Genomic DNA, 17,960 nt, shown 5'->3' with positions numbered 1-17,960 from the left:
CCAGTCAATGCAGTGGAAGCACTTGAACTCACCACCTCCAAAGAAGGCAAGAGTGCAGCCCTCCGCTGGCAAGGTCTTCTGGGACCAGGACGGAGTAGTGATGACAGATTTCCTGGCAAAGGGTATCACAATGACAGGAGCCTATTATGCTACACTTTTGAGGAAATTACGAGAAGCTATCAAAATCAAAAGGCGAGACAAGATCAGCCTAGGTACCCTCCTCCTGCTGGACAATGCTTCGGTTCACAACTCGCATGTCGCCAGATCAGAAGCACAGGCGTGTGGTTATGAAATCATCCCCATTCTCCCTACTCTCTTGACCGTGCGCCCTCTGACTTTCACCTCTTTCCAGCCATGAAGTTGTTTTTGAAAGGAAAGCGTTTCCCAGATGATGCAGCCTTGATTTCTGAAGTCACGTCGTGGTTGGAAGACCAACCTGGGGTGTTCTACAAAAACGGTCTCCAGAACTGCATCAAACGATGGGAGAAATGCATAACTCTGGGCGGTTCCTATGTAGAGAAAGACTAACTGTGTCAAGTTTCGTTGCTATGGGAAGTGGGCCAGGGGCATTATTACTGCTCGCCCCTAGTATATATATATTATTATTATTTTATTGCCATTTTATCTGTTTAGTTAGACATGTTTCTGTTACCGAATCGTATCAGCGATCCAGCAACTTCGCCAGGCTTGAACAGAATTGGTTATTATGATTTGGAAAGACGATATTAGAATAAGACGAGGGGGAAAAAGGATGAATCTCAATTTTGATCTGACAACATTTAAGTTTTAAGATTTAATAATTAAATAAAAAAATTAAAACATCGAACAGGGATGAAGTTGAATTTAAAAACTTTAGCCAGATAGACACGGATTTCTAGTATATGGAGAGAGAGAGAGAGAGAGAGAGAGAGAGAGAGAGAGAAAGAGAGAAAGAGAGGGGGTGGGAGAGGGGTATGTGGAGAAAGGAAGAGGGGTAAGTGGATAGAGGAAGAGGGGTAGGTAAGTGCTGAATTGAAGAAAAAGAAATAGAAATGAAACAGGTGAGTAGCTATCACTATTGAGTCGTCCGGTTGTTGTGATGTCATATTGAATTTGACATGTTAAGGATTTATGCAGATTGGTGGCGGGGGGCCTTGTTCGGAGTAAGAAAGATGCGTCCTCTTAAGGTAAGGTAAGCAAAGTTACATCCAATTTAAGTGAATTACTTATTTAAATGCATTTGCTGTAAAGGTCTTTAAGGAATTGAGTAATTTAAATTAAATTAAAAATTAAAGTAAAAAAATTGCCGGGCATAGACTGAATAGGTATAAAATTATAAAATATGCACGTAGGTAGATATAGGTGGTAGTAGTAGTAGTAGTAGTAAAAAATTAAATATATATATAATATAAAATAAGAAGATATCTCACTACTGATGCAATTCTCTATCTATATAAAAGCCAAGTACGTCCAAGGACGGAATACTGTTTCCATATCTGGGCAGGAGCTGCTAAAAACAGCCTATCCTGCCTTGACAGAGTACAAAATAGACTTCGTGGCTTAGTGGGGGATGCCCTTTTCTCTACCCTGCAACCTCTCTCCCACAGAAGAGACGTTGCAAGCCTATCCTTGTTTTATCGTTATTTCCATGGCAGGTGCTCGTCTGAACTCCAATCTCTGGTCCCCCCTCCCCAATCTTTCACGAAAAACACCAGTCTAGCTGAATCTACTGTGAAAAATTTTCCCCACTCTATATCTGTGCCTAAATCAAAACGCGGATTCCATGAACAAAGCTTCTTTCTTAGAACTGCACGCCTGTGGAACTCTGTTTCGTCTGCCTGCTTCCCACCGGACTACAACTTGGATGTGTTTAAGTCCAACGTTAACAAATTCCTAATGAACCGCCCCCTTAAGTAAACACTTCATCAAATCTCCACACTAACGTAATGTACTTGCAATAACCCTTATCCCTGAGTGGCTTCCGGGCCTTGATAAGTGGTGATCACTGTGTAAAAAAAAAAAAAAAAATAAAATAAAAATAATAATGATAATAAAATAATAATAATAATAATTATAATAATAATAAAAAAAACAAATAATAATAATAATAATAATAATAATAATAATAATAATAATAATAATAATAATAATTATAATTTTTTTTCCATTGTCTTCTAATGTCGTCTTTCCAAATCATAATAACCACTTCTGTTCAGTTGCTGGATCGCTGATACGATTCGGTAACAGAAACATGTGTAACTAAATAGATAAAACGGTAATAAAGTAAAAATATATATATTTTCTCTGCAGTAGTATTGAGCACCTTTTTCAGGTTTTTATCAATTAGCAGTTTTGCTATACATATATATATATATATATATATATATATATATATATATATATATATATATATATATACTAGCAGGTCATAAAATACGCTTTAATATGATATTTTGATTAATGCAGATTTCGTATATGTATTATTATATCATATTGGACCCAATATATATATAATGATTTAAAAAGTTTAAAAAACAAAAAAACAATGACTCCTGCGCCACTACCGAGAATAGCATGCATATTATTAAAATCATACATTATAATCTAGTTATTAACATTCCTGTCAATAATATTACCGTTAATTTTACTAGAGTTAGTAATGGTACCAATGTGAATGCTGCTATTACATTTTTTTCTCACTTTTACTATTTTTTATTATTAATTTTATTGTATTTTTTCATTCAATTATCACTATTCTAATTATTCTTCTTATTAAAATCTACATTAAAATCATTGTTAAACTTATAATTATATACTTTTTAAATTATTTTTACTATTATAATACTACTACCTACTATATGTATGTATATGTATATTTCTCTATCTATCTGTGTGTATATATATATATATATATATATATAAATATATTTAATTAAAATATTTTGTTTTATCCTTATTACTATTTTAATTTGTTTTATCTTTAGTATTATGATAATAATTTATAGTATTATTGTTTTTTAAAATTCTTTTTCGTTAATTTTATTAATTACAATGGTACTCCAAAATTATAATTTTAGTTCATAGAATAACTACCAATATCATCTCCATATTTCATTTTCATTAATAATTTTATTTAAATCTTTACTACAATATTTACCCGAGATTATTATTATTATTATTATTATTATTATTATTATTATTATTATTATTATTATTATTATTATTATTATTATTATTATCTATCTATCTATCTATCTATCTATCTATAAATTAATATGCTTGTCCGTACGGTGTCACGTCATCATCATCGCAAACATTAATTAATGAAACGCGTCATCATCATAGCAAACATTAATTAATGTGAATTATCTCCCTTTATTGTTCAATCTTTATTAGTTAAAAATCATTAAACCATTTTATTTCCCAAAACTTCCCGAAAAAAAAATGAACTGTCTTTTTATGGTTCCGGATTATTTTAAAGACAATTATGCGTAGAAGGTATCGTTCCACAGTTTAAATAGTATAGTATTTTACTTACATTTTTAACGATGTCTTCTGTTTATTATTGTAGCGTAATACGGAACGCTTATTCTATTTTAGTCAGTAATAAATATATTTTTTACATTTAACGTTACGAGTTCGTTTTTTTTTACTGTGCCACTTTATCTTTTTTAAATTTTTATTTACTTTTAGTGAGCCTTAAATAACAAAAATATGTTTAGAAATACAAGTTACAAAAGTCAAGAATGACTTCTATATATATAAAAGCGAAAATGTGTGTATGTATGTTTGTGTGTATGTATATATGCTTGTGTGTCTGCTAAAAACGTTCGACAGACACAACAAAAATTCACAAACTTGATCTCATATGAAAGCCCCACCCTCCGGACGACAAATATCGAAGAATTGGCCCAAAGCGACCATCAGAAGCGCGTCAACTGATCGATTTTCTGCAGGGGGGGGGGCCAAAAAAGTGACATTTTAATGTTAAACATTACATATGGTTTAAATCGATTTATAACTGCCCCCAAAAATACGGCCGCCAACTCTTATACATAAAGTATACACGCGGCCGTTTATTTTGGGTCAACTTGTATTCAAAACTCGCTGAGTCATGTCACGTGATCTTGACGTCAGCAAGCTCTCATGGTGTTCTGAATTTACAATTTAAAAATGTTGTTATCGGTAAAAAAAAAATTAAAGCTAAACTATGAACTTCTACGCTATGGCAACGTTACCAAAGTTATTACCGCATTCAAAATAGGTAGGTACGATAGTTAAACGAAAAATAATAAGCCAAACATGTGAAGTAAAAAAAAATACGATTACAGAAAATATTAATGAACGAAGTTTTTAAATATAAAAACAGCCAGACGCCATTTTCTAGTCTTTAGAGTAAGGAAGATGAAGTGAGAGAGAGAGAGAGAGAGAGAGAGAGAGAGAGAGAGAGAGAGAGAGAGATCCGAAATCGACAGGGGGGAGGGTCAACAACGCATGCGTCAGATGACGTCATGACGTCGTGACCTGATTTACTTTAAATAGTTGATAAACCGAACAAACCTTATATACGCCGCTTTAGCTCAGGTAGTTAAGGCCTTGGTTCATTATCTGAACATTTTGGGTTCGAATCGTGGTGTGAGATGTTTTTTTTTTTTTCGATTTTTTAAATTTAAATATTGAACCCTGTATTATTTAAGCCATTTTTCACGTAACGTTCGTTTTTCTGTTTTAATCGTTCGTTTGCCTTACGTTGTTGTTTTTGGTGTTTTACCCCCCCCCGCTTAATTAAAACGTTGTTTTCGTTTCTTACTTCGCTTATAACAATGCTTACATCGTCATCGTCGTCGTCGTAACGCTCGACGACTTTCAAACATCTTTCACTTCTGGCTGGCCGATTTTATTTTCAAACTTCGTCTCAGGGTTCGGCTTCGATCCTACCCCACCCCCGGCTTCTTTTTTATTTAACACCACACACCCCATACAAACACCCGGGCAACGCTGGGTACCCCTCGCTAGTTATTAAATAAATCACCAAAGTCACCATTCGCAAATACACTGAGTAACACAGAGTCAAAACATATTTTACGTCTTGTTCTGTTTTGTTTTGCTTTTGTTTTACGGCATATCAATCCTTTTTTCGTGTTATTTAATGCCGAATCGAGTAATTTTGTAACATTTATACAGCTTCACATTGTTTACATAGTTATTACTTATGTTTTGTTCGTTTTATTTTGCTTCTTTTACAGGCAGTCATTTCTTTTTTCATTAAATCGCTATTTAGGTGAAGGTTCAAAATAGTTAATCCTTCTCCCCATAACCGTTTTTTATGCAGTAAAATACTGTTTCAATAATTATGGTTTAAATAAATATTTATTCCTTATTTAAAGATTTACAGTATATTTTATTTAACTAAGAAATATTTATTGTTCATACATATATTTTTCCCTTATTTTTTTACATTGTTAGGTGAAGTTTCAGAATAGTTAACCCCCCTCTCCATATTAAGAATGGCTTTCAGCATGATTCTTACAATAGTGCTATCAAAGTTTATTGATTTTTCTTATTTAACAAAAATTATAAAAAAGATACAAAAACATTTTAAACATTTTTTTCATTAAATCCTTATTTAGGTGAAGGTTTAGAATAGTCAAACCCTCTCCCCTTATTAAGAATGGCATTTTTATTATTTCAGCATGATGCTTACATTTTTCTTAATATAATAAGTGATACAAGAAAATGTTAAGCTTTTTTTTATTATTAAAAGGTTAGATCAAAGTTCGGAATAACTTTTACATTATAACCAATTAGCCAGCTGTATTAAAATGCTTTAGCATTTAATACCTAATAAGGTGTTCGCTTCAATTGCCACAAGCAGACGATATCGATTCAAAGGAGGTAATTCGTCAACAATTGTTTTAGCCGAATTTTTACGGTAATATAAGTCATAAAATTATCTACTAAACCAGTGTAACTTGGTGAAATTTCGTTATTCATTTAACCGTAAACAAACAACACCATCGTCAACAACAAAAACAGAGCTTTGCTTCAACAAAGTTTACTGACTTGTGGATAAGTCATCCAGCATTAAATGATTGTTATCAGCTTATTTTGATGATCAGAAACTAAACATTTAATCCGGCATCAGTTTTTAACATTTTTGATCCTTCTTACTGTAAATATTTAAAATAATGAAATTACTTTCGGCAATTTTAGAAACGGCCATTAGAATACTTAAATTTTAATCTACCCATCCCTTATTTATAGAGATAAATTAGAAAAAATATTGACTATTAAATACCCTTTTAAAAATTACGCAACTTAACTTTTTTAATATAAAATAAACACTTTGTTTCATTACTTAGGATTTAAACAAATATTTATTCTCAATTTTTACATTTTTCGCATATTTTACAAAATTCAAGATATAATTTATTGAAATGAAATTATTAAGTTATTCATCAAAAGAAAATAACATGTTCACAAATAAATTATGCTTCTACACTTTGTAGCCGAAAAAACGCTATGTTTTTAGCACATCTGCTGCCAGAATATATGGAAGACATCAGTACGTTAAACTATGACCGAATCATGAAATAACTGGAAAGCGTGTACAGTTCTTTAATCAAAGCCAAAATAGGTGCTTCTAAACTTTTACTTCAATATATTTATTGAATAAATAAAATAGTTTCTACTCTTTAAAATACTGATGTTTCTCTTGGATTTTGGCAGCAGGTGCGCTGAAAAACATGGCGTCTTTATTTCGGCGACAAAGTGTAGAAGCACGAATAAATGTTACAAGAAGGAATAATTTATTATTAAATAATTTATATAATTCACCTAGATATCATCTAGATATCCTTTTTACAGAGCTAAATTATGAAAATATTGATTTAAATTCCCTCTTAGAAAAATTACACACTAATGATTTTTAATATAAAAAAACGGTTTCATTAATTAAGAAATATATTTTCTCATTTGAAACATTTATATTGAATTTTATTTCATTATAGAAATATTTATTTTTCATATCAAAATCTTTATTTATAATTTTTTTTTATTAAGACCAATTAAATTTTCACACAGAATGAACCAAATTACTACCACTACATTGGAAGATACAAGATGTGCAGCCAGAGAACGACAAAGACGAAGGCGTCAGCAGCTACAAACTGAAGAAAGGGATAATATCAGATTGCAAAGAAGAAACATATTGAGACAGCAAATAAATAACATGATTGAAGAAGACAGACAACTTTATCTGCAAAATGAAAGAGCTAGGCAACGGGAACGAAGAAACAATATGAATGAAGCAGAAAGACAAAATGGCCCGTATTATTTTGTAGGTAACATGAGTTTGATTTGCTCATTTTGTAGAGCACTTAGATTTCGAGGAGAAGCATTGAATTGTTGTCAAAAAGGAAAAGTTTCTCTTCCTCTCTTACAAGATTATCCTCCTCAACTCCAAAGGTTACTAGAAACGTTTAATTTTAGATTTAATATACGCAATTACATCATTTTCATTTGCTTCATTTGGAGCAAGTATTGTCCGCCCTCCTGGAAGAGGCCCCTATTGTTTTCGCTTACAAAGTCAAACCTATCATTATTCCAGTACTCTGCACCCAAATAATGAAGAACAGAGAAAATATGGACAGATTTACATCTTTGACTCATCCGAAGCAAATCAACTCCGGTGTAAATTACCAGAAAATAATAAATGTATCCAAAGTGTATTTGAAACCATAGCTATGTCCAAGCTCATAAAAATATGAGGGCCGTTGAATTAGAAGAGGAAGCACGTGCTATAAGGGAAAATGTAAAGGAGAGTTTCGATGCATTTCACCACTGGTCCAGATATCAAAAGATTTAACAATTCAATAAACAACGAAATAGGTGTAGTATTTGTTGGTGAGGATGGTGCTCCACCTGCTAACAGAGATATTATTGTTTACCCACATTCTCAATCAAAACACCGAATTTCTTATCTGTCTTGCCACTTGGACCCCATGATATATCCCATATAATTTCCAAATGGTGAACAAGGCTGGCACATAAACATGCAACATAGGCCAGAACGGCAAACAAGAGTTCGCAATAAAGTGACAATGCAAGAGTATTACAGTTATCGCCTTGCAATTAGAGATTCATACAGTATTATCCATAGATGTGGTAAACTATTCCAACAATATGTAGTTGATGCATATGTGAAAATTGAAGGGTGCAGATTGAACTTCATTAAAAGCCATCAAAGTCAACTAAGAGCTGCTCAATATTCTGGCTTAATGGATCATTTAGCAAGCAATGAAGATGGCGATCCTGGTGTACCAGTTATTCTACCATCTTCATTTACAGGAAGTCCTAGGAATCTTCAACAACTGTATTAAGATGCAATGGCAGTTTTCTGTAAATATGGAAAGCCAGACCTATTCCTTACCTATACATGTAATCCAAGATGTCCTGAAATATTAAACAACTTGGGGTCATCAGAACTTGCACAAAATCGACCTGACTTAATATCACGTGTGTATCATGCACATCTAACTGAACTTTTGAAAGACATTAAAGACAGACATGTATTGGGAACTCCTTTTGGATATGTTTATGTTATTGAATTTCAAAAAAGAAGGCCACCACACTGCCACATGATCATAAGGCTGCGAGATCAGGATAAGATCAGAACAGTTCAAGAAATTGATGCAATTGTGTCAGCAGAAATACCTGGACCTGAAGATCCAGAGCTTCGTGATATAGTTTAACTTTTAATGGTACATGGCCCATGTGGTGCAGTTAATCCTAATTCTCCTTGTATGAGTAAAGGATTATGAAAACAAAATTTCCAAAGGCATTTAGAGAAGAAACAGTAGAAAACATTGATGGATACCCGACTTACAAGCGTGCAAATAATGTGCAAATAGTTCGAGTCGGTAATTTTACTGTTGATAATAGATACATAGTCCCTTTCAACAAATTTCTTCTGAGATAATATCGAGCTCATATTAACTTAGAAATCTGCTCCTCAGTCAAAAGTATAAAATACATATTTAAATATGTTTATAAAGGACATGATAGTGCTATGATGGAGGTTAATATCCATGATTCATCTATTGATATCGATCAAGCAGAAACAATGCGATCAGAACAAAGAGATTAAGTCAAGCAATATCTATCATGCAGATATGTATCACCTCCAGAAGCAATGTGGCGTCTTTCTGACTATAAAATGCATGGACAGTCTCATGTTGTGTACCGTTTAGCTGTACACATGCCTGGAGAGCAACAGATTTCTATCAACATGGACAAGCTGAACAAGCAATTTAACAAGCACATCAACGTCACACACATTTGACTGCTTGGTTTGAACTAAATCAGAATGATATTACTGCTAACCAATATTTTTACTGTGATATTCCACACCATTATGTATTTAACAAAACTACTACAAAATGGACTAAAAGAGAGCGGTCAAGTAATTTGATTACAAGAATATATTCAGTTTCACCAAACCAAGGTGAAAAGTTTTATTTATGGATTCTGCTTCTTCATGTCTCTGGAGCAAAGTCATTTGAAAATTTGAGAACAGTCCAAGGTCATACATTCCCTACATTTAGAGAAGCTCGCATCAGCCTTAGATTATTGCAAGATGATACTGAATTAGAAAATACTCTTACTGAAGCTGCTTCATTTACAATGCCACAACTATGTAGCATGTTTGCAATGCTGTGTCTTTATCATCATCCAGTGGATGCCTTTCAACTATTCATTAACCATAAAGAGAACATGATTGAAGACCTCGTTTCTGCTTATGATGAGAGCATATGTGAAAACATTGCACTTCATTTGATAAAAGCAATATTTAATGAACATAGTTCTTCTTGTCAGGCAATAGGTTAACAACAGGTGACCCTCCAATAGATAATATGACTCGAAATACAAACCGGCCTAATGTTGAATTGCTAAACAATGAACAATTAGAGGTCTTTAATTCTATAATCAAGGCTGTCATGGCAACTGAAAAAGAAGCCCCACAAAACAATTGCTTCTATTTAGATGCCTCAGGCGGATCAGGAAAAACCTTTTTATTCAACATGTTATATGATTACTTCAGCTCCAGCAGTACTGTAACAGCCACTGCGGCATAGACTGGCATTGCTGCAATGCTACTAACTTCAGGGAAAACACTCCACAGTATATTCAAACTACCTGTACATCTGACAGAAACCAGTGTCTGTAACGTTTCTCCTGTAACAGAGCATGGTTCTTTTTTGATAAGGGTAAAGGTATTCATCATAGACGAAGTTTCTATGATACCTAATCATGCACTGCTTGCTATAGATAGATGTTTACAAGATATAATGGGTATAGATAAAATATTTGGTGGAAAATTTCTCATACTTGGAGGTGACTTCAGGCAAATTTTGCCAGTAGTGCCACATGGATACCCTACATCTATTAAATACACCTGTCTTAAAAGATGCATATTGTGGCATCATTTCAGTCAATTACAGCTAACAAAACGTCAGAACTAACATTAATGAACAGGAGTTTTGTAGATGGCTCCTTCATCTTGGTAATGGTACACTAATGAGCAGTCTTAATGACGTTCCTGTAGATGCCATAGATATTCCTGATGATTCGGTATGTAATGGTTCTCTAATCTCAGAAATATTTAATTGCAGTCCTCAAGAAATTGAAAATAGAATCATCATGACTCCAAAAAATACAGAATGTTTAACAGTAAATGAAGAAATTCTAAATAATCTTCCCGGAGGCATAAATACATATTTAAGTACAGATTACATCTCTGATGATGATGCTGAACTTCAAAATTATCCTATCGAGTTCATAAATTCATTAACTCCATCTGAAATGCCACCTTACCGACTTAATGTGAAAATAGGGGCAATAGTAATGCTACTGCGAAATTTATCCATAAATCAAGGACTTTGTAATGGAACTAGGATGAAAATAAAAGAATGTCATCAGAACAGCATCATTGCTATTTTAATTAATGGATCTAATAGAGGTTCCACAGTTATCATTCCAAGAATTAAGTTAAAGCCAAGTGATACAAATGTTCCGTTTGCATTTCATCGGATACAGTTTCCAATACGATTAGCATATTCACTGACCATCAATAAAGCACAAGGCCAAACTTTTGATAAGGTTGGTATATATCTTCAACATCTGTATTTTCTCATGGTCAACTGTATGTGGCATGTTCAAGAGCTCGATCTAAGCACAATGTGAAATTTAAGGTAATGTAACTGCATAGAGATGATAATTAGGGCAGAAAGCGTGGTGTAACATATACTAAGAATATTGTTTACCGTGAAGTGTTATGAAAACAATCAGGAACAGCTATGGAATCTAAAAATTAACTTGGATGTAAATATGATTTTGGAAAAATTAAAAAAAAAGATTGCTTTCCTTATATTTAAAATTCATAATTTGATGAAAAAGTAGTGTACCGTTTGTTTAACTTTACTTAATTATATAACATTGACATAAATTTGATAGGTACAACCTACTTCACATCATTTTGATTATCAAAAAATCAAAATTTAACTGTACTTTGTAAGATTTACAGAAACACTTCATTTTCTATGCATGTAATACACAAGAATCTGAATATTATAACAGATTACAATGTTTTTATGGAAAAAACTTTTGTACAGAAAATTCAAAGTGTTCTATTTATATTATCAGGAAGTTGTGATGCATTTATTGAAATCTATATCAATAATTCAACTTAAAAAATATTTGTGAATTTCCAAATCTTCATTGAATAAAATTCAAAATAAATAGAAAAGTCTATTGCATATGTAAAAGTTGACGGTTGCTTACAGATATATAGCATATATATCGCCGTCTCTGTCAACGCTTCATTAAAAGCTATCAACGTCAACCAAGAGCTGCCCAATATTCTGGCTTAATGGATCATTTAGCAAGGAATGAAGATGGTTATTCTGGTGTACCAGTTATTCTACCATCTACATTTACAGGAAGACCTAGGAATCTACAACAGCTTTATCAAGATGCAATGGCAGTTTTCTGTGGCCTATTCATTACTCACACGTGTAATCACAAAATGTCCTGAAATATTAAACAACTTGGGGTCATCAGAACTTTCACAAAATCGATATCAACAATGTCACACAGTTTTTTAAAATTCACAGTCTGACTCCCAAGAACCTGCTGACTGACCACTATTCTCACTCCAAGCAGCTGATCGCCGTCTCTGTCAACGCTTCAATCATCACCAGCACTTCCTGACAATATCAACAGCATCAGTTACGATCGCATTGACCTTCAATAAAAGTTTAAACTGAAGTTCTTTGTTTGTTCTACTTGCTTCCATACGTTCATTTTTGTAAGGAATTTCTTACTGATGTGTTTTAAAAGATTTTAACTACCATGGAATTTCCACGGGTCCTGCTATTAATAGTATTTTTATATTATTGTTATATTATTATTATTATTATTATTATTATTATTATTATTATTATTATTATTATTGTCGCCTTCGTTGATATTCTTAGAATTGTTAATATAGCTATACTTTTATCATATTTAAATAAAAATTAGCTTTCTACCTTTTTAATGCTTAGATAGTATGACCTTGTAACACTTTTAAGCATACATTGATCATGCCAATCATGCTGTCTAGACGATTTCCACTGCATTGGTTTACACCTACGTATTTGCAGCACTAATTTTAATTGACCTAATTTTCAAATTTAAAGATTACTTTTACTAATTGACGCCAAACCATCCAAGGAAGCGATCTTGCAGTATAGTTCCGATAGAATCTGAAGTTGCTCTGATCGACAGTGACGGTATCTATAATATAATCCTCGTGCCTCCCTGTGCAAGGCTAGACGATTATTATGAAAAAAAAAACACACTATGTACAACAAATACAAGACAGGGAAGACCACAACACACAACATTGCTATGACCAACATCAGTGCACAATAGTTAATAACGTTAAACAGTCTGTATACGTTCTAGATTTAAAAAAGTTTTGTTCAAGGTTTTGGTAAATAATGCCAGTAGGTTTTAAATATATTCGCCAGCTACCTTAAGTAATAATAGCAATAATTTTCTACCCGCAGGACATATGGAAAATACACGATTAAATAAGGAATGGAATTATTTAATTATTTAATGAAATTACCATCAATTTGTACTATATTACTATTTTTCTTAACAATTAAAAATTGGACTTTCCCACGCCTATATATATATATATATATATATATATATATATATATATATATATATATATATAAATATTAACACGAATGTTTTACTTTCTCTTCTCTTCCCTATATGTACGTATACTCCTCGCTACATACCCCTCCAATTATCCCCTCTCTTGTTTAGCGGGTGAATAGTTGATACAGTCGCTGCTGAGTGCCGAGCATTACAACAAAAAACAATACGTACGAAGACGGAGTACAGGAGACAGGTAAGTGTTAATATATAGATGGTAGCGTATTAATAGATTGCCAGGATCTTATTAATTACATTAATAGTCTTTGTTTCTTTTCTTTCTATTTACTCGCAAAGATGGGATCATTCGACTAAAGGGTGTTATATATATAACGTCACATACCTTGGTGTCATTCTGCCTACTGACTGCGTCTGATACAAACAGACAACATACAGGATCCTGACAACATGTGCCGTGTTTGGGACCCTGCGGAAGAGAGTACGGCATTGAAATAATGAGCCAGATTTTAAGGGGACGGGCAGGAGCAACTAGAAACACCAAGCCGCAATCGAGCATAACACAAATCGCTTGACGGGACGGGAATGGAGCAAGAGACTCTATCCGCGGGATATAAAATAAAATAAAAGCCTAAAAGAACAAACAGACTAGAATATGCATATGTATATATACTTGGTTCTGTTTCGTTCGATGCATCGTGCTCGTTTATTTTATGACAGCATTTCGTTTCTGAATTTCTGTAAATGACAACTGATTATGCGTATTATTTAAATTCCTCGGACTGCTGTTCTCATCTTGAGTGTTATTTGCACAACATTTCGCCCGATTAATCTCGTAAGCTTCTTCATGTGTATTTTTCTATCGATCTCAGAAATATATTTGTCTAACTCGGGAAATTTATGCCGAACCTGGAAATCTGCACGCAATTTCAAACGGATACCATGATCAGCCGCAAGGACCCATGGTGTAGTAGATAAAGTACGTAATAAAATTCAGTTGTAAAGTTACACTCTTCTAGCGGATGAAAATCAAATACCCAGCGCGGGCGACATGCAAAATACAATTTCGAATTATCTAGACTTTGACACAGTCATGGATAACGGAACAAAAACTTGCAAGCTTCGTTTATTAAAAGAAGGGTTTTATTCGAAATTCCGTGCAGATTACCGAGTTTGATAGAAAGATTCCCAAGTTCGAGCGAAAGACCCCCGAGTTCAATAAAGATACGCATGAAGAAGATCAGAGGTCACACCGACAAAACGTTGTAAAAATAACACTCAAGATAAGAACTGTAGTCAGAAGAATCCCCAAAATATGAATCGTAATATTTATCTTTTTAGGATTTAACAGTTTATATCAAATTGTACAACAGAATTTAAAGGTTTTTCTTTCGTTCGTGATATGTGCATGATGTGTAAATGCAGACGAATATTTTATATTGATATCAGGTTTAATTACATTCGTCGCAAAATGCTCCCATTAGATCTAAATTTGTGTATAACGCTAAACGAACATATATATGTATGCATACACATGCACGTATATGTATATATATATAAATAACACATATATATATAACATATATATGTGTGTATATTTATATATATACATATGTGTAGGGATTTATATGTATATGTATGTATATTTATATATCCATACATGTATATATATGTGTGTGCATCTGTGTATATGTGTATATATATGTATGTGTGTATATACATATATATGTCTTTATACATATATATGCATGCATATATGTATGTATGTGCGTATATACATATATATATGTATGTATGTGTGTCTATATGCATATATATCTATATATTTGTTTATATGCATACATGTATATGTATATATACGTGTATATATGCGTATAACTGTATATGTATATACATATGTATGTACATATATACATGCAGATATATATATATATATATATAGGTATATATGGATATATATATATACATGTATTTTTTACAAGAGGAACACAACTTATCAAGGCCCGAAGACCACTCCAAAATAAGGGTTAATGAGTGTACAGACGTTATCAAGAAAACAGTGTAATAATCGTCATTGGTATGGATTTAGTATAATTGTATTATTTAAAGAGACGACTTAACAATAACTTGTTTATATTAGACTTACAGACAACCATATTGTAGTCAGCTGCAGAAAAAGTGTTCCACAGGCGGGCAGTTACAAGAAAAACTTAGTTCATGGAATTTATATCTAAATTTATGCACAGGTAGAGAATGGGAGAAATTGTTGATAGTTGTTGTAGTTAGACGAGTGAAAATTTGACTTGGGGAACCACAGATTGGAGCTCAGACAATCGGTCACCATGAAAATATCTATAGAGCAGAGACAGGCTAGCAATGTAGGAAAGCGGTTGCAGAGAGGAGAAAAGGGATTCATCCGCTAGGTTTTGAAGTCAGTTTTGAATTCTGTCAAGGCAGTATAAGACGCTTCTAGCAGCTCCTGCCCAGATGTGGCAACAGTGCTCAATTCTAAGACGTACCTGGCTCTTATACAGTTAGAAGATTGCATCGGAAGTGATGCATTCACTTGAGCGGTACAATGCTTCAACCATTTTTCCGGCGACTTTGGTAACGGATGTGATGTATGTGATAATTTCAGACCAGGAGTGAAGGTCAGACCCAGTAGCTTGTGAAAGCATGGTGCTTCCCCAAGACAGAATCATTCATTTCAACTAGGGTCAAGTGAGGGTGAGAGCGTGTATGGTGGAAAGAGAGGATATTGGTTTAGATACATTAAAATTAAACCCTTACTCATTGCATCACGTTTACAAGATAAGAAGAGAATTAAAAGAAACCTTGGCCATTACTGTCATCTGAAGTGTTGCTGTAGATGGTAGTGTTGCCTGCATAGATATCCACGAATGATCTAAGCATATGATTTGGGAGAATATTGATGAAGATCAGGAAGAGAATTGTACTCAGGATGGAACCTTGAGGAACGCTAGCTATGAGCTTCTGATTTCTGCCCATCGGCGACTACTCTTATAAACATATCAAAAAGAAATGATTTAATAACTGCATTGACCTTTCTAGCAATACCTTAGCTGGGGATCTTGTGGAGTTGTCCTTTACGTCATACCCTATCAAAAGCCTTTGATATGTCAAGGGTAATTTTTTTAACATAGGTGTCACGACTTATCAAGGCCAGGAGGCCACTGGAGGATAAGGGTTACTGAGTGTACAGCAGTCAATGGGATAATATAGTAATCGTTAGTAGTGGAAATTTGATAAATTGGATTACTTAAGGGGACGGTTCATCAATAATTTGTTTACGTTGAACTTGAAGACGACCAAATTGTAGTTATGTGAAAAACAGGCAAACGGAAGAGAGTTCCACAGGCGTGCAGTTCAAAGAAAGAAACTTTGTTCATGGAATCTACGTTTTGGTTTCGGCACAAACAAAGAGTGGGGAATATTATTGATAGTGGTTTCAGCCAGACGAATGTTTTCGTGAAAGTTTGGCGAGAGGGACCATAGATTGGAGCTCAGTCGAGCACTTGCCATGAAAATAACGATAATGCAGAGACAATCTCGCACCGTCTCTTCTGTGGGAGAGAGGTTGTAGGGAAGAGAAAAGGGCATCCCCCACTAAGCTACGAAATCTATTTTGAATTCTATCAAAGCAGGATAAGCTGTTTCTAACAGCTCCTTCCTAGGTGTGGCAACAGTACTCCATCCATGGACGTACTTGGCTTTTATATAGATAGAGAATTGCATCAGCAGGTAGATATCTACTGGAGCAGTAGAATGATCCCACCATTTGTCCAATGACCTTGGCAAGAGACTTGATGTACGTGTTCCATTTCAGATCGGGAGTAAAGGTCAAGCCAAGACGAGACCCATTCATTTCAATTGATGCCAGATGGGCATCAGAGCGTTGATGATGTAAGGATTGAAGCTTGGTTTTAGATGCATTAAATGTAAACCAGCCACCTCTTTCCACATTGAACCACGTGCTCAAGACTAGAGTACAAAGAATCAGAAAGAACTTAGTCATTTACGACCTTTAATGTGTTTTACACAGAACATGTTCCATGACGCATTTAAAATTTCTCGAACCGTTTGCTATCAATTTACGACAGTCATCTCGGTTCACACACACACACACACACACACACACACACACACACACACACACACACACACACACACACACACACACACACACACACACACACACACACATATATATATTGACAGTAAGATAGACAACGACTTGTAATTTGGAATATAGATTTTTTGTAATTTAATTGAAGATATTCTGTAGTTACATCGACTTTCATGAATTAAATTGGTATAAATAAAAGGTGAAATACTATTGAATAAGCATATGTTCCTATAAGCATATGTATGTATAACTATAATATACTATGTGTCTGAAGGTATGTATATATATTGTCTGTATGTATATATATAATATGCTATATATCTGTATGTATATATGATATATAATATATATTATATTATACACATACGGCATATATAATATATAGTACACAATGTATATATTTTATGTATGCATATGGGATATATATCTTATATATAATATATATAAAATATATATTATTCCATATATATACTGTATGATTGTATACATATAATATACTGTATATCTGTATGTATATATAATATATATTATATTATAGACATACTGTATATATAATATACAATATATATTATATGTATTATATCCTATATAATATATTTATATA

At 33.3% G+C, this 17,960-nt stretch overlaps 1 protein-coding gene across 1 annotated transcript in view; it reads right to left on the bottom strand.

Annotated features, from left to right (window-relative positions):
- LOC145283595 (uncharacterized) overlaps positions 1 to 17,960 on the bottom strand; it is a 3,312,299-nt gene that overhangs the window by 253,538 nt on the left and 3,040,801 nt on the right. Inside the window, exon 15 of the mRNA XM_080132527.1 lies at positions 13,595 to 13,678. Within this exon, the coding sequence (XP_079988653.1) occupies positions 13,595 to 13,678 (84 nt within the window). The remainder of the gene's footprint in view (positions 1 to 13,594; positions 13,679 to 17,960) is intronic.

Source organism: Euprymna scolopes, chromosome 8, assembly GCF_053919585.1.
Source record: "Euprymna scolopes isolate OS-2025 chromosome 8, ASM5391958v1, whole genome shotgun sequence".
Taxonomy (NCBI): domain Eukaryota; kingdom Metazoa; phylum Mollusca; class Cephalopoda; order Sepiida; family Sepiolidae; genus Euprymna; species Euprymna scolopes.
Note: the sequence above shows the minus strand (reverse complement) of the source record. Positions and strands in the feature narration are given on the sequence as shown.